Here is a 24,585-nt window from a genome sequence, read left to right on the forward strand (position 1 = left end):
AAAATTAAAAGCCCAAGATAATTATTGACATCACTGACAGTGCAGAGAATGTGAAGAAGGCTGTGGTCTGTTCAGTGGCCAGCACATCAGGGAATTCTTACAGAGGGTGCTGTTACAGCAGTCAAGTCACAGGAGGTTTTTGCAGAAGTGTCCACTGTTAGAAGACTGTACATGAATTCTCAGACTGAAGAATTTCTTGCAGGCATGATCAACAAGATCTTTTTCATTAATGTGTTGAGAAGCAATCAGTATAAATGAATAGGATAATCATGCAAACCAGTTAAAATTTACTGAAGGTGTAAAATACCTTGGACATGTAAGTGTCTAGTTTTTTTTTTTTGTCAGAAGTATGTAATCCATCACAACAGGCTGTGTGTACCAGAGGAATGGAAGATGCAAATGTGATACCACAGTGACCTAGGAACTGAGTGCTTCAAGAAAGTAGAGTACCATAAAAAATTTTAAACACATTAAGTTAAAAAAATGGCCTTTTTTAGCTAGAAGTCATGCATCATGAAGCAGTTAGAATCCTTAGAGGGTGCAGGGAGGGAGAGGAGTAAGTATATGGCTGGTGTAATGCACTTCGATTTATAAAAAGCTTTTGACAAGACCTCCTGCCAAAGGCTTTTAAAGGAAATCAGCTGCTTTGGATTAAGAGGAGCCACCTCCTGTTGTATTAATAACTGGCCAGAAGATGAGAAAAATGTAAGACTAAATGATCAATTTCCACAGAGGTCCTTCCAATGGGATCTTCAAGGATATGTGCCCTCAGCAAATTCATACATATTCTAGACAAAGGAACAAAGTGTACTGACATTCAGCTAGGAATGCAAAATCCAAAGTTAATTGAGATGTTCCAGAAGAATTTCAAAATAGACAGATACTGGACAATAAATAGCTGTTGGTATTTTATATCTGCTAATTGTAATATACCTACTGCAGGAAGAGCATGAACACAGTTCTGTTTATATGTCTGCTTTAACAGAGTCCTAGTTAGCTGTGAACCTTTGGCAGAAATGTTATTGGTTTTTTGGTTCTTTCTTTCTTTCAAGGTATAAACTTTGAAGGCAGAAGTGTTTAGGAAAGGGATAGGAAGTAGAACAGAAAAGATGATTATTCTTCCTTGGTGTGCTGTATCTGTCCTTGGTTCCTGTCCATTGGTAAAACTAGTAATGGTGACTGGGATAATTACTGTGGCCTGGCTTATGTTTGAGAGAAGGCTAAACAGGATTGAGTGGTAAGAGGAAAATTTGTGGGTTAAAATTAAACATGAGGTTCTTCTGGAAAAGGGACCCAAAGGATGTGTCTCTCTGTGTTTTTTCCCCCTGTTCTCTAGTAAGTCCCACCACTTTATTGCAAGATAATTTCCTTTATATGGGTTACTGTATGATACTAAAAGATGCTTTGCAAAGGAGATTTTGTAGAGGAAGTCACAGAAGACCTTAGAGAAGAGTCCTGATCATGTTAAGAATTAATGCAAAATATAAAAAAATAAAGCACTACAAATATAGCTGACTTTTCAAGGCTGTCATGTAGAGTGTCTGTAATTCTGCTGTGTGATTGTGTCCTGTGTAAAACTTAGGAAATTTAGGTTTCTGTGAACTATATATGGGAATACAAATCTGGACTAACTTGGGCATGTGAACTTTAATACCTCTATTAACAATGTTGTTTTTCAGGTTTTAATCACCTACAGCCCTGATTATCTACTGCAGGGGAAACAGTAGTGAAAATTCTTTAAAACAAGAGCAGCTTTAATTTAGTCACCTTCCTCCAGGCCCAAAGTTAACAGCTCTGGTCTCCTCTTCAGAGACCTTGGTGAGTGTTTCTGGGTCACGTTGATGGCTGAAGCAGTGCTGCTTTTGTGAGGAATGCAGGTGTTACAAATTCAGTCATGAAAATATTCCTGTGTGTTACCCTGAGTGACTCACCTAATGGACTAACAGAATAGTTGCCTCCCTGTGAGCTGTGGTGGTTAATGACCACCTACTTAAATTGCTATCAGCTATTATGGGTAGTAGAAGAAAAAAAAAAAGATCATTGAATGTAAGCTGCCAGGACAAATTTTTGTTTTAAATTTGATGTAAAGGATTGAGGTTATTAACCCTTCCTATCATTTTGCCAAATTGCTAATAGAAATTTCTGAACAGTTTTTAGTGAAGTGTAGAAAGGGAGATAAAATGAGGGTCACTTTTAAGTGAGGGGGGGAAAAAAAGCCCCAAAGTAAATTTTATCTTGTCAGAGACAGTCTGGCTATAACATTACACTGGTTTTGCACAGAGGTTGTTGGTGGTGGGTTTTTTTGGTTGTTGTAAAAATTTATGCTGAGACACATACTACAGAATTACAAAGGGAAATAGAACAAATTGAGATTTAAAAAAAAAAATTACTGAGTTACAAATTGTATCATGAGAGAACTGCTTTTGAAAGATTGTGGGTTTTATCCTCAAATTAAAACCTGTAGAAAAAAAAAGTAGGTGAGACTTGAATCTGCTAGAACGAAGGATCATCTGAAATTCTGTGAAATACTAATTTTTCTTCATGTAGAATAAATAATTTAGCAATAAAACCTGGATTTTTGATTTTGCATTTTTAAAATATATTAGTATACTTTTCTGGCATAATGTTGTTAAATTGGATGTCTGTTTAATGCTGTAAACCTGTTTTTTTCACTTAATTTTTTGTTGAACAGAGAGAAGAGTCAAATTTTGTATATGGAGATGAGAATTGACTACCCTCTCCTCTTAATGACTGATGCACTGGACTCTATATTTTAATAGTGAAAGTCACCTGAATATTAAGCAAACTAAAACTGCAGCTATCTCAAGTAAAATGTTTTGGATTCTTGTAAAGATTATTCTATATAAAGAAAGCAGCTTTTATAAAGGCCTATCAAATGTTTCCTGTTAGTAGTCATGATTGGACTTTTGGAGCATTTTGAAGAACAGTACTGCCACAGCACTGCTCTTAAGCCTTTGAAATTAAGGAATTTCTTCACGGCTTTCTGTAGAAAGGAATTTTTAATCTCCAGTTTAAAACAGTCTAATCCATACCAGATCCAGATTTTTTTGGATGAAGTTTTGCAGTCTTAGCCCTGGTTGTTTTTATTGCTGAAAAGATTTACGGGTATTTCCGGGTGTGAGTTCAAGAGCTCATTGTTATTCTGCAGTTGCAACTTCAAAAAATTATTCTTATAGGAAGATTTTATTAGTTTGTGCAAGACTTCAGGTGGAAATGAGCTATGACAGGATTAGGTCTGCAGAGGGAAGGAACAGGTTCTCCTTTAGGGACTACAACTGTTGAAAATAATTTCTCTAAAGGTAAAAAATATTTGACGTCATTTGCAATTTGTATGCACATGCCAGTCTTGTCTCTAGGCAAAATGCTTCATTTAATCAACCCCTGATAATTCCTCATTTTTTGGAAATGCCCAAATCTGTTTAAATACTTAAAATTCATATTGTTTTATTTGCTTAGTCTGACAGTCTACTGAAACACGACCACTAAATTGCTTCTGTTCATTTTGTCTATTTTTTTTTTATAGTTTACCATTTACGCACTAAGCTACTTAAGCCCTTTTTCTACTTAAGTATTGTTAAACCAGCTAATGCTGTGTAATGTGGGTCACTGGCTAAAATGATGTATACTACTCATTTATCTGAACAGAAGGAATGATATGAGGAGGGGAAGATTGATCGACTTCCTGAAAAGTTGGGGTTTGCCAGTTTTTGATTTCTCAATGTTTGGGATTTTTTTCCTGAAGACATTGCATACATTGACCAGTTAAGATTTAAACCTAAAATATTTTCCTGTAAGGACAGGCTTCAGACTTCCCTTTTTTTCTTTTTATTACTAAGTCTTGGTGAGTCTGTCAAGTTTAGGTGGCTCTGTTATTGGAGGAAGGAGATTTGCATGATGCTTTGCTCATTCCAGTGCAGCAGAAATTGTTTAGAGAATTGTGTAGTTCATAGAAGGATTGGTGTTTCCCAGATAGAGACTGTAATCTCAAAGCTAAAATCATTATTTTCTAATGTGTGGAAAGAACATGGTTTCAGATTATTTGGGGAACTTACAGGGTCTATTTTTAAAATTAAGGTACAGAAACATCTGTGCAAGTGGATTGCAGTATTCATATCAGTGCTTACGAAAGAAAAAGCATTTTTGTGGCAAAAATCATGTTATATGCTTATTTCCACAAAACAGAAAATGCCCATGGAAAATGACAGAATCTTAGAGATGCTGATGAAGTATGAAATAAATGCCTGATCTGTGTATTGTTTAAGTGTCAATGCTGCTCAGCAGTTTGCTAGTAGAGCATGTCTTTCTTAAATGGATTTCTGTCAGAAATAGAATAGCTTCTCTATTTATGTTGTGTGTAGCTCCCTTTTAAATGTGGAATCATATTTACCAGGAACTTCATCTTAGTGACATTGAAATGTGTCAGATTTATTTCAGAAGAAAAATGGGTTTTTTTCAGAGGACTTCTGCCTATTTGCTGTTTTCATTTTCATTACTCCTCTTTTCCTTTAGTAATTTTTTTCCCCTCTTCATTCCAGCCTCTCTTGCTTCTTGGACTCACTTATATGGTGCTGTCTTGCAGATACTAGTGTTGCCTGGAAGGGCTCAGGAGTTGCATGGAAAATGAGAGTGTACTGATTTTCTTATGCTCAGGGCACACTTCACCTCTTGAGATTATTCTCTTCCTCAATAGTAATTCTTTTGTCTTTCTACACATGATGTATTTTTGTTCCTGTGCACATGCTATTTTCTTTGCTCAAGAGTGTATTTTGTTGACGCTAGATTTGAATGTCACATCTATTTCTTCTTGTTTCAAAAGAATGAAATTCTTTCCTCTGATGTCTCTGGTGAACAGTCATGTCCGAAGAGTGCTTTACAGTTCTAATATCATCAGGCAGGATTTTGTGAACTTTGTCTCAGTTGAGTACTAAATAAGCTTCTGTAGACATGTGTAGAGATAATTTTTTTTTATTTATTGCCATGTCCTCACAGTAAATTGTGAGTAGTTTTGCTGTCTTCCCAGTTGCCTTTGTCATATGTGTTAGTACTATGCCAGCAGTCTGGGTGTCTTACATACATGTGTTTGTAGTTAAGATAGAGTTTAAAGACTCATTTATACTTCAAGGCAAATTCTGACACAGCTGCTTTACAGAGACAGTGTGCAGTCAACCTCATATTAGGTAATCCCTTGGTGTAAACTCACATTTCTTAATCTCCTGTCCCTTTGGTCCCCTCATTTCCTATGACCCAATAGTTGTCTGCCTTTCAGTGTTGAACACAGTTCAGCTTTGGCAGTATGGGGCTCATTGTACCCAGGGAACCATCAAGGATGCCTAGCTGTGATTCTGTTAGCAGTTACCAAGTATGGTTCTGAAGTTTAGGGATCATTAAAACTTCAGTTCTTGCTGCCTGCAACCACTAGATAGCTGGTGTTTGGTCTGTGAGTTAAATACTGTTAGAAACCATGAAACAGCTTGATGTGGCACTTAGTGCTGTGATCTGGTTGACAAGATGGTGATCCAAGGTGTTGGACTCTGATCTTGGAGGTCCTTTCCAACTGTAGGGATTCTGTTATTTGAAGCCAGCTATAAATATTTCTAGCACACTGTTATATCTGTTGCTTACAGTTAGGCCATTATTATAGTGGAGAATTTTGTGGGAAGTTGCATAATGTTAATATTGTATGACAGCCCACCAGATACTATTTATGGGCCTTTCAAAGGCTGAAGTAGATGGCTTTCCATTAGCCATAGCTTAGGAAGTTTAAACAGCTGTGCCAGTTTTTGCTGAGGTGTCCTTCACCAGAATGACCTGTTATACTTTAAAAATTCAGTGAGTACCGCACACACAAAGTGCCTCCAAGAAGCATCATCACCTTCTGAGGCAGAAGATACTTCTGTGGAGTTGCTCTCAGCTTCTTATTCCTTATCTGTATCTTTGGGCAGCAAGTCAGACGCAAGATCACTTTGTCTGTGCTGACACTATGACTTAATGTTGACTTGATCATACTGGAGTGAGATCAGAAGTTGCTTCACTTACCTGTGTTGCAGGCTATGAATGCTCTTAACAGGGAATTAGGAGGGAAGAACAGGTTGCCTTAGACAGTGATAATTGATTGCGTGTTGCTTCTAGTTCGTCACCTTTTTAGCCCTAAATATGTTTTGTAGAAATCTTATTGCAAAACTAAGGTAATTACAGTGTTAGTGTAATTAAAGAGGATGTTTATGAGACTTCTGACATCATAAGTCATCCCCATATAATACTATGGGGATACTCCCAGTTTCAGGCACTGTTTTCTGGGGCAGGAGTCTGCTGGTACCTTATGGACAGGTTTTTGTTTAAGCAAAGAGCAGCCATGCCACTTGGACTTGATTTTTTTAACTAAGGGCTCTGATGTTCACTTAAAAACTGACACCCATGAACTTAAAAAAAATCTCCATAAAATGGTTAAATTTAGCTGTGCTGGCTCTTAACCCAGTGGAGTATCCTCAATGGTAGGCAGCAATATTTTAATGACTGTAGTTATTGTACTGCAGGTTGAAGGCTTGAACATTTTAGGATTGTACTATTCTCTTAATGTATTTTGCTGGTTTTGTTTCTGAAGTTCATCTATAGCAATTAGAACAGGCTATCCTATTTCTTAGTGTTGAGGTTTTGTTAATGTAGGTGTAGTGATCTTCAGCTTTGAGACTACAGACTGCTAGCCTTAGATAATTGAATGAAACAAAGTCTGAGCTTATTCCATTGGTTTGACAGCTGCATTAGTTTTCAATTCTGACTATTACCAGTTCTGTTGACTGCACAATATATGTATCCAATAAATACACATGTATAGGTGTAGTAGTCTGTCTTGTCATGTTTGTCAGCAGAAAGTTTTCTGGGGTGGAAGGACATTTTAAGTATAGACTAAATAAGCAATTAGAAATGTTATGGTTGTTAGAAACTTTCTACTAGAACAGATGGCAGGTGATATCTTTCTAAACCCTGTTCTGAAATATTCTGTATAGATGAAGTAAAATAAAGTCTCATATTATTTCAAGTGAGTATGTTCCTGTAATGAAAAATACTTTAGGATTTAACATTTTTCAGTGCAATGTTAACACATTTAACAGTGGAAGAAATACACAGATTGGTGGTGACTTAAAAAATTCTCAGTGAGAGATCATGTTTTTGTGAGCAAATGATGAGCAGTACCTTCTCTCTCCCAGATGCCTTTTGGCTTTTATTCTTTCGTGTAAAATTCCATATTCCAGGCAGCCAGCCAGCATTTGTGTCATCAGTTTGCCAAGTTGAAGAGTTGTTAGAACTTTTTTCCCATTGGAAACTTTTTCGTACCCCTCTTCCAAAAACCACCTCTACAAACAACCAAAATTTCATTGCTTTGTTTGGAATCTTCATTTTCAATTTTTGCATATCTGTTCATAAACCAAACATTTTAGTACTGATTCCTTTTTATTAATTTGTATTTTATAGGAAAACACATTTTTCGCACTTAAATGTCATGGATTCCTAGGTTTTTCTAGACAAAGAAAGGTTAATTTCTTCTCATCACAAAGGCTCTGTGATTATTTATATAGAGCTGCTGTGTGCCTGGTTTGATTTAGATTGATCTTTTATAAAATAAGGAAGGCTGGAATAGTACTTTTTTTATTTAGATGCCACCCATGCGCTGTAAAATGTTAGCAGTCCACTTCTTTCCCTACAGGCCCATCCTCTGGCCCTTTCCCAGCTGATGAAACACCAGTTTATAGCCACAGCTTTTACTTTTCGTCCTTAGAGGTGCTTCAGTTTATACTCTGTATGATTAAATTTTACAGCTTTTTTTACTACAGTTCTCAAAGTATTGTAATAAAATATCCCAGTCCTCTTTTGGTGTCTAGCTTTGTGTTGTCATCAAAATTTACCACTACTCTGTAAAACATTCTTGTGGTTGTTTCTGTGCAATGGTGTGGGTGATCCTCGCTTTGCCCAGGCCTTGGTCCTGCTTAGTCCCCAGCTGTAGGTGTACTTTGCTTTACTGGCCAGGCTGCATGCTTGCTGTTCTGAAAAACCTAGGAATCCATGACTGATTCCTTTTTATTAATTTGTATTTTATAGGAAAACACGTTTTTCACACTTAAATGTCATCCAGACACATTGCAGCTTCCATGCTTTCATTATCTGACACTTCCCCAGAAAAATTCTACTCTGATTTTTTTTTTTTTTGGCTCCCTGTAGTACAGTGCAGGGCAGTGGAATCTTAACATGGTTTAGGTTGAAAATGAGATCTGAGATTGTAAAGTCCAACACTAACCCAGCACAGCATAATATTGTATGTATGTATTTCTTTTGTTCTGGTTCAAAGGAAAAGATAACAGACTTGAGAATCTCTGTGGAATATCAACTCCACCCTGCCTACACACAGACATTCCCCTACACAGCGGCCCATGTAACATTTTTAACCATTTTTGGGAGACTTACAGAAATAACACATCAAGCAGCAGTGCAGTGTGTGGTCCTGCTGCTGGATTGATCTTGGACCTAGCTGATGGTTCTGTTACTCTTTAATAAAGAATAGCCTGAAAGCTACTTTCGTGTTGACTCACGCTGAACTCAGTTGGGAAGGTTCTCAAGGTAAGGTGTGTTTATGATCAGATTTTTTTGTTCTTTTGTTGGAATTGCATGTCAGCAAAGAACAGGATGAGCCGGCTTAGTTTTGAGAGCGCAGTGTGAGACTTGATTTTTCAATGGAAGTTTTTTGTCAGTATGTATGCAAAAAAAAGCTTTCCCAGGAGGAAGACAATACAAAGCAACTTTTCATAGCTGAAATGGGTAATGTAAACAGTGGAACCACAGAGAAGGATCTTATTAAAATGTTGATATATTTTAGGGAAAAGAGAGTTCTCATGTATGGCAGCCTTGAGAGACCAAAACTTAGAGATGGAACTACAATAAGTGATTAAAGATCTTGTCATATGTTTAACAAAAACTATTTTTCTGTTAGATTATGGTATTTATTTTATTTCCCCTTCCATATATCCAGGTTGTGGCAACATAAACTATCTGAAAACTGGATCAAGAGACAGATTGCGTAAGAGGATGCTGCTTGTTATATTATGTCTGGGTGACTTAACAGCTTATGCTATGACTTACTTTTCCTTCATGGAAGAGGAACTGTTTTAATTAACAAAAGTATTTTCTTCTAGAATAATTCTGTTTCATTCCCACCATAGTTGTTTAGGTCATGTTGTTTTGAATACAGTTAAGAACAAAGCTGTATAGGAAACTCAAACCCTGTTGTTTTGGGTTTTTTTTTAACTTGACAGTGTGTAGCACTATATGTAATATGATAATCTGATTCAAGTTTTCTTTTGTGATGCTAGAGTAAAACCTGCAGTATTTGCAATTTGCAGATCAGTAGATTGCAAATTTTTTGCAGATTTTTTTAAGGCTTTAATATTAGTGGATATTAGTAATGTCTTGTTTGTTCCAGCAAGTAAATCTTACTTTCTGTAACATTTGGTGCATTGTTAACTTCTAATCTCTTATTAGCAGAACACAGAAACTGAAGTTTGTAATTCCAAGTACTTTGCTTTTTCAAGAAGAAAAGCCAGCATAGTCCCATAACAAAGCATTTTTATTTTGTTTCTGTCAACATAGAGTGAAGGGGTAGAAACTTTTTTTTAGTTTTCGAAATGGAGCAATATTTACTAAATACTGTATACACAATAAAATAACACTGCATTTTGAAAAACGACAGAGTCTTGTGCCTTTTGGATGAATAAGGCAAGCTACAGTGTTGTGAGTGAAGGATGGAAGGGCATGGGATGGTGGCAAAGCTTCTCAGAAAGAACATTGATTTTTCTGCAGTATCATCGCAAATATATGAAAGTCAGTTGCTAACAGTGTAAAAATTTTTGGTTATGGGCTGTGTCTTCTTTACTGCTTCAGAGTTAGTAGTTTAACTGTTGAGGGAGGGAGGAATTTATTCATGTCTATAGCAGGAAAAATTTGAGATGCAGATTGCTTTTTATCAGTATGGGTACGGTTAGGCACATTGAGAGAATCTTACAGGGTTTTTTATTTTTTGCTTGTTTATTCCATGTTTAAATGAAGATTGTTACAGTTAGAAATAACCATGTGTTATGTAGAGAAAAGTAATGATGGAGGGAAGTTGATGTGGTGATTGTTTATTTTATGTAAGCAAATTGAGATGTATAAGATTTCTGAAGGCCTTAAATACCTGACTTCAAGAGTGAAGTAGTTTTGTTGATTGGTATGTGTTCTACATAAAAAGAAGGTTTTGGTGATGATCAAGTGGTTGTCAAGTCACTGTTTATCCTAAAATTACTTGATTTTTGTCTGTTTAACTTATTAACTTAGATGTGGTACAGAAAACATCAATTACATGGCTTGTTTTATGCCTTTGGTGATGTGCAGTGGAAAGTGGCCTATGCAAATTTGATTTGTGGAAATGGTGCTACATAGGTAAGTCATTCTGATGACTTCTGGTCCAGGAAGGCAAAAGGATGAATATTGTGTCATTGACTGGCTTTACAGTAATTTTTACTGAAGAACGGTATCAGATTTAATTTTGTCTAGTAGTATATAGATTCCTAGTAGAAGTCAGGAGTGACACTGATAAGTGGAAGGCAAACATTTCTTCTGTGCTTGAGGCTTTTTGTGCCTTGGGCTTTTCTTTGTTGTTGCTCATTTCCAGCTTATAGGAACAAGCCAAATGCAAGGACTTAGTGAAGCATGACCTAACATGCCCTTCCCCTGTGTAAGGTAGGTCTTTATTCTCAATGGATTATGAAGAAGATTACCCATGTTTTGTCAACTTCAAATATGTTTGTTATGCCTAATGTGTTCAGAACCTTCAAAGCTTTATGTAGAAATAGGCACATTGAGCAGACACGATTTACCAGGCAGCATAAAACAGTTTAACGAAATCCATCACTCTTCTGAATTTACAAGGTTAGCAGTGTTTTTGTAGAAATCTGTGACCAGATGACCTTTCCCCCTTTGCCTTTTTCTGATGGATTTCTGTTTATGTTTGAAAGTTGGATATTGAAGGTCTTGTGACCTTGGAAATTGATCTACTTGAATTCTCTAGAGCCTGAGCTCGGGAACCTTTAGATCCTGAGGTTTACTTGCTCAGCATGTATGGTATTTTCCTGGTTTGACTTTTCATTTCTCTTCAGTTGATTGTTAGGTTTTATATTGAAGGAAGCATTTGTAATAGGCCGAGCTGAAGAAGTTTTTTTTTTTGTTTTAAATGCCAGAAACTGACATGCAGTGTTGGTTCTTGGCTCTGTCTGGGAGGGGGAGAAACACAGGAAAGATGACTTCAGCAGATCTAAGTGATGATGAAATTGGTGATTTTTTTCCCCCAGGATTAAAACAAGGTACGATGTGTTTGCCACTCTCACAGTAATTACTGAAGCTTGGAATTGATGCTTAAATGATCGTAGAAAACACCTTTAAGGAATTACTTTGTGTATTGATGTAATTTGGAGCAAATTGAAATACCTTACAGTGCTTTTTTTTTTCCTGTTCCATTTTTCTGAAAGGAAAAAGCATTAACAGCTTGTGTGTGAAAGCACCTTTGTTATTGTACTTGGCCCACAAGACAATGCTGACCTGTAATCCTGGTGTATCGGTATTGAATGTCACTCTAGGGATGTTTAAAGAAAAAGCTGAACATTTTTAGAGAGCTGGAAGAAAGCAAGTGTCTGGAGAGGATGCAAGTTTTAAAATGTTGCAAAATAGACATCTCATAATTGATTTTTCAATTTTGAGTCTTGGGAAAGTAGTAATAATCTCCTTAAAACAGCCTCACATAACTTTGATTGGATCGTATTGGCATCACTGGAAGTAATTGTTGTAATTAGAGCTGTGATCTGCTCTCTTATTGACCTACAGGAGAATGGGGAAAAAAAATAAAGTAATAGATTTGATGTGTATTGACTTATTACTTGCTGTAACTTGAAGGAAAAGTATGGGCCATCTCATTTATTTATTAATTCCAAGGAATTGCCAAGGTGATTTCTTTTCTTAGCCTAGCCTTGTTCTGTAACCGAGAGAATTTTTTAACTAAGATGATAGGACAATCCAATACATTACATCATTTGACTGAATTTAATGTGAGCTCCCTGGAGTGGAACCACTTAAATCAATAGCATTAGAGCCACTCGTTTTTAAAGGAAATGGCACGAACCAATAATGACAAGCTAGCAATAAAAGAGGAATAGCCTTTTTGGAGGCATTTCAAAAGAATAAGTGTGTTCTTAGATCTTCTGATGTGTGATCATTTCAGAGACACTGGAACTACTTGGCTAATGTTGAAGAGAAGAAATCAGAAAGCTGGCCATATGTTGGCTCTGTATAAAATGGGAGAGATACAAGATTCTTGCAATATGATCAAAGATGAATAGTACTTTAAAGTAACACACAATTCCAGACCACCTTCAAGCCTTAATTGAGGGAGTTCATTAGCTTGTGGAAATTTGTGTACCAGTACAAAAACCAAAGGTAGTTGAAGGGTAGTGTAAAGAAGTTTTAAATGGCTGTGAGTACAGGTTAAATGTATTGCTTTAAGAATGGAAACCAAATTGAACAGTTGTCAATTAAATTAACTGTGATTCTCCTTAAAGGAAAGGACTTTCCAAGTATAGTAGTTGCCGATCTTTCCCCAGTTTTACGATAGAAAATAAAAAATGGTTAAGTCAGTGTAACAACTAGTATTGAATTTGTCTTTTTCAGGTGCTGAGAAGGGGCTGCATTGTTTCCTGTTCTCTTTTACTGTACTGATAGTTCAACTGATTCAGTGGTGTGAACTGATCCACAGTATTAAAAAAACTTGGAACTGAAAACACTGATAGATTGGGAGGTTAACAAGGCAGCAGTAAGGGACTGTGTTTTGTCTATCTTGTGTAACTCCGTATAAACTCAGTTTTAACATAATACATATTTCAGAGCAAATATGCTTCCAGAGATGAAGTCATACCAAGAGTTAGATATGGGAAAATACCTCTGTTCAGAAGATGAGAATAGCAGGAGAAGATGCTTCTGTTTCTTTCAGCAGCAAGAGGTTGTTGTGACAATCATTCTACAATACTGCATCCTCAGTGCAAATCGGCATTTTTTGTACAGGTTGTCTCTCTGGAACTTCTTTGTGCTTCACTAGATGAGATGTTCTCAGGTGGATGACTTCCCTATCCCCATGCCTATAAATAAAATTTGACATTCATTTTCTTCAGTGCTATATTTTTTTTAGAAATTCTTTGTTTGCTTTCACAGCATCTTATAGATATTTGGTGAAGAAGCTTTTTTAGCTGATACTAGTCTTAATCTTATGAGGTATGGAATAAGCTGCTTGATTTGTGTTGCTCAACCCTTCTGGTGGTGATGGCATTACCATATGGCCATAAGCTACAGAAAGGCCACTGAGGTGGCTCTACTGTCACAGGGGGAATTTTGTGTGTCAGCAGTTTTGTACTGAAGATGCAATTTTTCCATGTCTTTTTTTTTTTCCCCCTGAGAAAGACTTTATGAAATGATTGTGCCTGTACACTGGCATCTGTCACATGTTTGAAGCAATGGTGACTAAGTTACTTGTGTGCTTGGGGGCTGCCAAACAAGGATTAGATCCTCCTTAAGTGGGGTCAAGGCCAGGGTTTCGGCAGACTCTGCCAAGTCATGGCATTCTGACACTGTAAAGCAGTGGCCACTGTGGTGGCCCCGGGGGCTGGAAACTTCAGTGATGTTCCACTTTGTCTGTCAGGCCAGAATTTAGGAGCTCTGCTAAACGTGGTGGCAGCTGTGTGGCTACGGCAGGGTTTGGTTTTGCAGACTTTCAAAATAAATTGTTTGGAAAAATGTTTAACATAAGGAAACTGAGTATCATAGCAATCAAATTCCTTCAACCTCATGTGTACACTTCAAAAACTCTTGTGTCAGTGGAGTGTGAATGCTTAGAGTGTGGATGGTCCCTTGTGAGGTTGGTGTGCTCGGCCTTGCAGCGGGGCTCTGCAGCCGTACCAGCTTTACCTGCGTGCGCCTCTGATGTTCCGGGAGAGCCTGGCCTCTGGCGGGTGCTGCCGCCTCTGGGGACCCTCCTGTGCGGGCCTGGCAGTGACCGGGGCCCTGCCCTGCGTTTGCAGCCCAGCTCTGCCTTCCCTCTGGTGCTCCCACCATGGCCCTCAGGGCCAGGGCCTGGTGGAGGGCCCTGAGGGGCCGGCCCGGCTCTGCCATGGTGGCGAGCGGCCCCCTTCGTGCCCCGTGCCTGGAGCTTCATCCCCAGGTGGGTTCATCCTGTTGCCCGGCCTCCTTCGGCCAGTGCCATAGTGTGCTACTTGTTTTCCACGCCTTTGGCCGGTACACACTTCCTCCATGCTCTTTCTCGTTTTAAAGTTTTCTTTTTTTAACATCTCCTGTCATCTAGAATTACTTAAATTTTATATTGTAAGTACAAAAGAGCATTATGGAGTCCAGTATTTTTACAGATCACAAAGGTTTTGCCCCCTATTAAGTAAGTCTAACCCCTTCAGTATGTACCCCTCTGCTTGCTGGCTATTCACCTCTTTTACCAGACAGTCTTCAGTTGAATTTGCTAAACAAATCCCATTGTGAATAAGTAAGAAGGAAATACCTACACTTTGTATTTCTTGGAGGGCTTGCAAGGGTCATGGTGTGGCCTTTTATGTCCCTTCCTCTCTAGGATCTACCTGAGGTACACCAAGTTTGTACCTCATAAAACATAAGACAAAACCATGTTTTTTTATGAGTATTCCTAACTATTGAATATTTGCTAATCTAATGTTGAATTAAACTTTATCATATTTAGAAATGCCTAGACTTCCACAGTGGAGACATCAATGAGGATGTTGATACCAAGGTGAGGGATTAAAAGGGAAACAAAGTTGAAACCAAAACATTTAGGAGGTAGAATTTGGTTGTGTTTTACCTATAAGGTTTTCAGCTAACATCACATTTAAGGAAAATCCTTTTCCATGTGTCCATTTTCATATCTGTGCAGATGTATAAACAAAGCACAAAAAGATGTATAAATAATATTTTACTTACTGCAGGTATGTAAAATTAAAATGGAAACATTAGGAGTAGGCAGATCACTATACACCCCTAAGAACAAAACCAGTATGCTATTTCTTCCTTGTTCTGGTATCTACATTGTAAGAAATCTGGCTTTTTATTGCTCTCTCTCCAACACTGAAACAAAGACAGTGTCTAAGAGTTGGATAATAACCTTGTACTGATTAAATTGAGAGAAGCATAGAAATGACTATTTCATGCCATAGAACCATAGACTGCTGAAGCAATGCACATTCCATGTAATGGATAAAAAAAAGCAAGATGTTTCACAGTGTTCACACTAGTAAAGTTCATATGCTGTCTCTAAATCTAGATCTGAGTAATTTTTAGACATGTTCTGTGTTACTGTATTATGAGATTTAAATACTTTAAGAGTTAAAAAGCAGCCTGCAAAGTATTTGTTCTCTTCACTCCAAAGAGTGAATTTGAATATAACTGTTACTGATTATTAAATCTGCTTTTCACTCTCATGACTGGTGACAGGACTCGAGCAAACAGTCGGAAGCTGAGTGAGGGGAGGTTTAGGTTGGATATCAGGAAAGGGTTTTTAGCCAGAACATGGTTGGGCACTGTAACAGGCTCCCCAGGGAGGTGTTCACAGCATCAAGCCTGACAGTTCAAGGAGTGTTTGGACAATGCTCTCAGGCACAGTGTGTGACTCTTGGGGTGACCTGACCAGGGCCAGGAGTTGGACTCCATCCTGATGGGTCCTTTCTAACTCGGCACATTCAATGATTCTGCGATTCTGCTACTGTTAAAGTATGCAGATCTTCAAAATTGTCAGCTGCATATAGCAACAAGGAGAGGGAGAATTACTTGCTTAAGCATTTTTTGGAAGGGATAGGTATTTGTTAGATGATGGGGATTTCCAGAAAAAGTTGCTTTGTGACACCTTGTCCCTCCCATCTCCATGGTCTAGCTCACTTCCCTTTGCACACACACAAAGAGAAAGCACTTTCTAAAGTTCATCGTGTTTCAGTTCCCTGAGCAAATGCAGAAGAGCTCTCTGAAAGTGTGATACTTTATGGGTTTTTTTCTGCAGTAAGGCAAAGTAGAAAACAGTAGATTGTAACCTCAAAGTAGAAAACAGTAGATTGTAACCTCTGTGCTCTCAGTAGAGCTGAAGCAAGCAGCTTCATCAGTTGGACACAACACTGTTGTAGAGACATTGTATTTTTTTTGTTGGTCATGAATGAAGCAATAGTTATTCCCCAAGTACCAAAGTCAAGGTTTTCTAAACCAGCTAAGTTTGATACTGAATTTACAGACGTGTAGCAAAGTGCCTTGTAAAATAATTACTACTAAGGAAATCTAAGCAGCTTACAAAGAACATTACTACTGTTCTTACAGGGACACTAGATCATTGTAACTTTTATGTTTGTGAGTTGGCAAGTCTTTCTTTTCACAGTAGCTCCATTGGAATAAGTAAAAACATACAATTTATTGTTTTGTTTTTCCTCCCCATTAACAGTGCAATGTTAGCATTGCTTGCTACAAGGACACACTTTTGGTTTTATGTAGAGCTGAGGCATCATTTTATGGGTTTTTTTATTATAGAGTATATGGGAGAGATGATATAGGTTCTAATACAAATGACTTAACATATGTACTCAGGTTTTATAGCACTTGCTTTGTTTTCACTCAAGATTTCAACTAATATATACAAAAAATCGTGGTGTTTTTGGCCGTTTGTACCTTTGAAATAGAGCTTAGTACTATGAGTCAAGAGAGGGTGCTATGAATGTGTATAGTGTGTGTGCAAATGAAATCTGAATTTGTCTCCAGTAAGTATTTTTATAGCATATTAAGATTACTTGGAGGTGTGGTTTTCTGATAGGACTTTTTTTTAGGACTTCAACTCTTTTCATTTGAAAAGATTTATGTTAAGTGCAAATATGTTTCAGCACAGCTTCTATACTATCCTTTTTCTGTAAATGTAAAAATTTACCCAAATTGCAAATGAAACCATTATCTGCTTAATAGCTTCCTGCTAGTGTCCTCACAAAAGCATCTGCAGGTTTTATTTCTAGAAGTTTGCAGTTGAATTCAGTTTTCTTCCTTTTGTAATGTTATATCTTCACTAAAAAAAGAAACCCCAAACAAAAACAACAAAACAAACAACAAAACCCCCCATTTAAACCCCAGTGTTCTTGACTATTTGAATATTGTCCATAATACATCTCCTTAAAAGTTATAAGCTTTCTTAACAATAGCAGATTTAACTCACTTGTGATGGATTTCATGCATAATATCCTTACTCCTTGCATGTGCCAGAACTTGTCAAAATGGTGTGAACATTGCTTTCCTTCCAATGGTGGGTCCAGTGCCATTTCCACCTCACAGTGCCCCACTGAGGAGAGGTCGTGGCTCAGCTGAAGTAAAACATTCCAGCTGCCGCGGATAGCCTCTTGCATAAGCACATAATCAACTTACATTAAGAAACAAAGTAAGTCATTATCTCCTCTTATCAGAACACTTGCTCCATTTGAATTCAATGTACAGTGTATAATTGACTTCTTAGGAGCCATGTGTACTAGAAAAAAATCTAGCAGATTAACTGGTAGACTCATAATCTTGCTCTGCACTAGACCTACAGTAGCTATTTGCTTCCAGGGGTGTTCTTTTTGGTGTGATAACTGATATGGCTGCTGTGGCAAGGCCTCAGATGCAGTCATATTCTAGAAGTAAAATAAATGTGAAAATATTTTCTGCTTTCCTTGGTTTTAGTCATAGCTGCTTATTTATAAGAAAAAATGTTGACTTTCCTTTTCTGTTTGTACTGTCTCCTGCAATGATTCAAGTTGCGGTCTATGCCTGGTGTTCCCTCTGTCTTTATTAAATGTAGTTCTGTTTTATTTCTAAGGAATTGTCTAATAGCATGCCTCCTAAAACCAAGAAAGGTTAATTGTTTCTAGATGGCAAAAGTAAATTACTTTCCCCTCCTGAAATTCTCTCTTGCTTACGGATTGTTTCCTCTTTTATTTAGAGGAGGGGAGAAAAGGAAAGTATTAGGAAGTGGGCAGAAATAAATCTTGTAAGACATTGTACTACTGACCAGGGCACTGCCAAGGATTACTTATCTCATTTGTAGCAATACTCCTTGGGCTATCACCTGAAGTTTTATTTTTGGCCCTATCCTTTTGGTATCCTGCCCCATTTTTGTTGCCTATGGGACAGCTGATCCTGCCTGTAGGATACACATCATGAAAAGTGCCCCACGTCATCAAAACACATTTGGAAATGTGGATTTTACAAAACTGGTCATGTGCTCTTCTGTAGAAATCAAACATGCCTTATTCATTTACAATGTGTATTTCTGTCCATGGGTGAAGCAGGATTTCTAGAATCTTATTTTACTGCATTTTGAGGGTAACAAGGAAGTTAGTCTAGAACAAGGATTTGTGATTTGATTTAGGGATTGCCTTTGGCTTTCTGCACTTTCAAAGGTTTAAGATAAAGAATTACCTAATAGAATAAATATGTTGAATGGTTAGACTTTTGTTTACAGAAAAACAGACTGAAACAGGCTTTTGTTTACAAACACAGATTGAAATTGGCCAGGTAATCAATGACCTCATGTTAGCTGGTTTAGAGAGAGCATGGAATTTCCTCCCCTAAAATCACTGAATTTTAGGCATTTGTCTTTCAGTTTATGCAGCCAGTTGATACCTGGAAGTTATTTGATCTAAACATCTGCTCAGAATATGGGCAATTTTATGGTTCATTGAACTTTGAAGTCAGTCAAATCTGATTCACACTTCCTTTTTTGTAGATAGTATCAAATGATTACAAAGTACAGAATTGCTGTGTACTTTTGAAAGAAGCACTATTTGGAATATATGTTCTAGTATGATAATAGTATTGGATATTCACTTTATAATTTATTCTGACTTCCTCCATACAAATGTAAAAAAAGCCAACACAGCACGACAAGCTAGTTCAATAGTCCCCATTCCTTCTCCTAGTCCAATTTTGCAGCAACTGTGAATTTTCAATTTGGGATTTTTTTCACTTGGACTGATTACAGGAATGTCTAGTTCAACAGGAAAAGACACATGAGGGGGCATGCTGTTTTCTGGGAATTAGTTTTATTAAGCATGAAAACTGAAACTTTAGAAGAACGTTTGTCTATGGGACTGTTTTCAAAAAGAGCACTAGGGAAAATCTATTAAAAATATTTTCTTTGCTGTTGTAGTATGTCCATTCCTTAATTATGTGTATTCATTTGAAACAAAAATAATTGTTAGCAAATGTGCTTTTTATGATTATTTAGCTATTTCACTTTCCAGGTTCTGCCTGTCATACACAGCAGATTAAAATAGATAATACTGATGATTCTGGTTCAGTACTTTTTTGATACTTGTTTAGTTGAAGTAATATCTCTCAGGTATTATTCTTCTATTGTAAAGGTGAATTGTTAATTTCTTGGGTTTTTTTTCCCTAAGATAATCTGTCATGCAGGCTATCCAAAAGCTGGGTATATTCAGCTTGGTTTCTGAAGGAGCTGTAGAGCCTGTGATACCCTTTGGTATATGTATGCTTTTTAAAATTTGCTAAATAGAGGTATTTCCTGCCAGCATGTACTGGGAGCTTATTATTCCCATAATTTGGGGTACAGAGACTCCTTTTATTGAGGAGAAAATGTGGTTAGGTTTTATTTCTTGTTTTTCTTTTGCTTATCATTGAAAAGGGAAGGAATGGCAGGTCAGCCTTTGAAGGCTGAGAGACATTTCTTCAGAAGATTATTAAATATATGCATTGATGTTGTGGAGCATGTTTATCTAGGGGAAAAAAAATGGTGATTTGTCTTAGATTCTAGAGTCCTGAGAGAGTTTTATGGCAGAAAGCAACTATCCCATCACAAGTTGTTTTTAGGGGATGATGTATAGTAACTACTTGCCTTCATCCCTGCCCACATCAAAGAAGTCACAGCAGTAATCAAAGTCTAAAAGTCAGTGACTTCTCCTATGTTTTTATGAATGCTTTTGTTGCTGCATAGAAACCAGCAGCATCAAAAGGTTGCTAAGCCTCTTCTCTGTATCACTAAATGACAGACATGTGGAGGCTGAGATTACACTTATCATCTCATCCCAGACAAACCTGTATAACCTCCTTTGCCATTATTATCACAATCATTGAAAGTCAGAATATATTAATCTCAACCTACAGTACAGTTCTAGACGATAGAAAAATCTTTTTTTAAAAATACCTTTCCTTTTCTGCATGAAGGACACAGAACAGTTTTGATATATTGAAGTGCAGTGTGGACATTTTGTCTTCCACATATAAATAAAAGGAGGTGTATGGATCACAGAAAGCTTAAAATAACATCCCCCATATTGTATAATTACACTGCTACAAGTCTCATAGTAACATTTCAAAGTGGGAAGTTGCTACAGTTCTGCTAAAATAAAACAATTTGAACCATCTTTGCTTCTGACCAAGAGATGGTCTTTCATACTGTGCTTAGTATACTGGAGCTTGACTTAGATGTGTTGGGTGTACTGTGTTGGCATTACTTTGAGCTCTCTGGTTATTATTAATGCTTTTTTTAGTAGTATGAAATGCTTACTCAGGGTGGCTGTTGATTGTAGATTAACTTGTAGTACCTTACAGGTGACTGACTATGTTGAGAAAGTGTTTTATTTAAATGTTCCTCACCTTTGCTGTATCATAATTTTCCTCTGAATTATTAATGACATCCTGGTTTAAAGTTCACCCTACTTCCACTGAACTGTTTAAGATGATAAAAACTGAAAATCTGTCCTTGAGTTCTGGTGTCCTGCTTGTTCAGGAATTAGTTAGATACTGGAGTTTGTCTGACTTCAAGTTCCCAAATGGTTTAGTTATAAACCTTCATTTTCACTCTTTTAAATGCTAAATATGCACTATTTTGATTTGTTGAGTTTGTGATTTAATTACTTAGTAACAGATATTCTGGACTTTCTAGATTTTTTTTTTACTAGCACTTGGCAACTAGCTAAGCAGTCAGTATTTTAATGAATTTTTTAAAATGTTATATATATATATCTTATTCTATGTGACTATATATGACAAAGGAAATAGCTCTAATATAAAATAATTGTTTTGTATGAGTACCTAACTTCTAAAACACAGCTAATAGCAAATGCTAATAAAGTTTATTTTTTGTAAATATTTGATTACTGTAGAAGTTCTTGAAGTCTTTTGATGTTTGTAAAAGGAGAGTTGTGAAATATTTATTGTACTTCAGATTGTTCAGTTTCAGGTCTTTAAATCCGTTCTTTGAGAATAAAAGTAAATATTGAAAAGCTCACTGCAAAAAAAAGAGCTGTAAAGTAATGTTTAATCTTAATGGAATTCACATTCCTTAAGTGCAGTGAAAACAAAAGGGGTTCTAAAATCTTGTGGTTATTGGTGTGATAAACTTCTTAGGCATCAATAAGTAGCTTTACCCATACTCCTGATGTTAACACTTAAAGCTACTGAATGTCCTTTATGTCATTTTATAAATTCTTGTCTTTCATCAATGTAGACTTTATCTGAAGTCAGATTTATGATCCTGATGCCTGCTAATTTTGGAAAATTTAAAAGATCTTCACTATTATGCATGAGGGTTGAATGTAGCATTTAATCAGTAACACCTATGTGTTAGTAGGTAAAACTGTACAATGCAGTTTGTGACCTCTTACCTGAATCAAGATATGGCTTTTCCCCCTGAAGTATTTCAAGATGTGGCCTTGCTTTGCAATACACTTGAAGAAGTAATAGCTTAAAATTTTATATTCCTTGAATGTTTCAGAACTGTACTTCAATACTGTTGAACATGTAAGAGTTAGAAGTACATTGAAAGTGTTTGAAATAGCTCCAAGTAAATGTTTCATTAACCTTATAGCCATCTGTAATTAGGGTCCTATCAAAGCGTCTGTGTTCACCAAGCTGGATTTCCATAACATCAAATTTGGTGCTGATGTGCAACAAAAAGCATGGAGATGAAGGAAAATGCTAGGTAGCTTCTAATGCTTCATAGTTTAATCCCATTATTCTGAACAGCCAAGTTAGTTTTGAACTACAAGTTCAAGATTTCTTCAAGATAAAATATAGGGGTGCTGGGGTTATTTTGTGATTCTTCAAATAGCGCTGAAAACCAATTGCACGTGAGAGAGAATTTGCATGTTACACTGCACAGGGAGTAATTATAATTACTCATAATAGGAAATTTGGCTATTAGTATTGTACTTTTTACTTATTCCAGACCTTCCAGGCTGTTGATAAATTTGAGTAATGCAGCCATTTGTACGACACCTGTTTACTGTTATGGGTAGTTCTGTAGACTAATATAGTCTGGCCTTAGGGGGAGTAAATTCAAGACCAGCCTACATGAGCAAGATCTTAATTTGAAAAATTGTCAAAAAGTGACACCTGCCAGTTTTTCTGAGAATTTAGGTTTTTCTTATATATGTGGAAAACTAACAGGTAGCAATTGATTTAGTAGTTCAGTAGCACCCACATGGTAATTTTTCTTTTGCAGTAAATATTTGTACTGAAGAATCACCAAAATATGTAACAAGCTTTAGGTTGCTATGGATGGAACAGTTTGTGTAATAACATTTAGACATTCTTTGGTCACTGACTTGGTGGCCTGCAAGACCAGCATCTTACAAGCTGTTGGTTTTTGTGGTATTGTCTTAGTTTGAAAGGACAGGTGTCTTCTAAGGAAGGCAGGTGCCTTCCTTGAAATGGAAAATGTGAATTCCTTTCCTCCAAATTATTGTAATTTTGAAATTAAGGGGCTTTTGGGCAAAGATATGGGAATAGGAATAACAGTTCTTTACTAGGAAAATGAAAAATACAAACTTAATAGTACCAAAAAAGAACAAACCACTGACAGTCAGAATATGACCTGACACCCTGTGGATCTGGGTGTTGGTAGCAGTCTGATTCGATGGTGGCTGCAGCCCTCCTGCACTGACAGATGTGCTTCTGTTGAAGCAGTGACCCTGTAGAAGGGTGCAGTTTTCCTCTTGAAGGCCTGGTGATGGTGTAGATGGGCCTGGTCTTCGTCTGGGAATCCAGTGGAGAAGACAGCTGCCCCTCTGGCAATCCAGTGGGAAAAGGCTGCTCTGGTGTTCCAAATCTGAGATTATATCCAGGAAGGAATGCTTGGCTCCTCCCCAGGGCATCACACAATGGTATGTAATTTTATCAGTCATACAGTGACACTCAGTGGCCCATTAACAGAAGATATCTCCTGGAGGGAGGATTGCTTTGTGGAAGAGATAAGGAAAACTTCCCAATTAACAGAGGATAGCTGCCTCACCTCTAACAGATGGCAAATAGAATACACATGTATCTTACAACCCAGGACAGGTATCATAATATAATGCAAGAAGGTTGCCCCATCTTCTGTCTACTAGAATCATAGCTTCACTAGCTCTATTTTCACTTAGACTTCAAAATTATTTTCATTCCTAACAGGCACTGACCATTAAGATAGTGAGTAGTTGCTACTTGGCAGTGAACGTGTTTTACAGATTTAAACGTGATGACGAGGGTTAACAATAGGGGGAGGTATTTCCTTGACATCAAGACTACATTATATTTTTGTAGTAAAAATAGGAATAGAGGTTTGCTGCTCAGCTGTGTGTCAGTAGATCGCAGAGTGCAATAGTTAACTAGGCTTTTTATTTTTTCATCCATAGTTTACGTGAGCAATTTAGAGACCAGCAGACATGTAGATGAGGCATTTTCACAGCCCTTGTAAAAAGAAGAATGCAAAAGTCCATATATTTTAATTATTTTTGTCCTGGAATTCAGATGGGAAACTTGACTCTTCCCCTCTTGTGTGCTAAAATCCTGGTGGAAGCTGGCATCACTCTAATCAGTTCTAATGGTAATTTACTGTTCTAAATATAAAGCATATTTTTTAGAGTATAGTCCATTTTGAATAATCTGAAGCTCCTGTAAGAATACCATTTAGAAATAGATTTCATTGCATCTGATCTTGTAAATCTTGCTGATGCATACTGTCTCTATTTGCCTAATGTTGTTCCTTGGAGAAAATGCACAACAGGTGTTCTTGCTTGATTTTTCTTAATAATTTACTTAATTTAATAATTAACAATGTTAATTTAAAAGAAAAGAACTAGTGTGGCATATCTGTAGGTTTGTTACTTATTTTTGAATGAATGATAGCAATCTGCTGCTTGCTTCCCTTCATCCTCCTGTTTCTTTAGAATCTCTAAATACATTTTTTTTAAAAAAATTCCATGTTTTGCCCTGAAAATTTGATAGCTTTATATTCCTTTTCTTGTTGGAATACTGCAAACAGAATGAGCTACTGGCAACAAAGAGTGAAAAAAGAATATTGCATTCTGAAGTATCTATACAACTCTCTTGAAAGTATCTTTGTAGCTACTCTGAGTGACTGGCACTGCATGTAGATCTTAGTGCCCTTCAGTTGCCTTAAAAAATAAAATTACTGTTCTTTTACTG

At 36.9% G+C, this 24,585-nt stretch overlaps 1 protein-coding gene and 1 long non-coding RNA gene across 7 annotated transcripts in view; one reads left to right on the plus strand and one right to left on the minus strand.

Annotated features, from left to right (window-relative positions):
- ATP11A (ATPase phospholipid transporting 11A) overlaps positions 1 to 24,585 on the plus strand; it is a 119,401-nt gene that overhangs the window by 26,541 nt on the left and 68,275 nt on the right. For 5 of the 6 annotated variants that reach the window (XM_064407834.1, XM_064407836.1, XM_064407837.1 and 2 more), the window contains exon 1: positions 14,206 to 14,302. The exons of the other annotated variant lie outside the window; for it this stretch is intronic. In XM_064407834.1, the coding sequence (XP_064263904.1) occupies positions 14,252 to 14,302 (51 nt within the window). In that variant the 5' untranslated portion in view covers positions 14,206 to 14,251. Of the gene's footprint in view, positions 1 to 14,205; positions 14,303 to 24,585 lie in introns of those variants that run through there. 6 annotated transcript variants of the gene reach the window in all.
- LOC135295269 (uncharacterized) lies at positions 7,516 to 14,103 on the minus strand. The gene is made up of 3 exons (XR_010357308.1): positions 14,050 to 14,103; positions 13,031 to 13,226; positions 7,516 to 11,916 (listed from the first exon to the last, which is right to left on the minus strand). It is a non-coding gene; the product is annotated as an uncharacterized LOC135295269 (long non-coding RNA).

This window comes from Passer domesticus, chromosome 2, assembly GCF_036417665.1.
Source record: "Passer domesticus isolate bPasDom1 chromosome 2, bPasDom1.hap1, whole genome shotgun sequence".
In the NCBI taxonomy this organism is placed as follows: Eukaryota; Metazoa; Chordata; class Aves; order Passeriformes; family Passeridae; genus Passer; species Passer domesticus.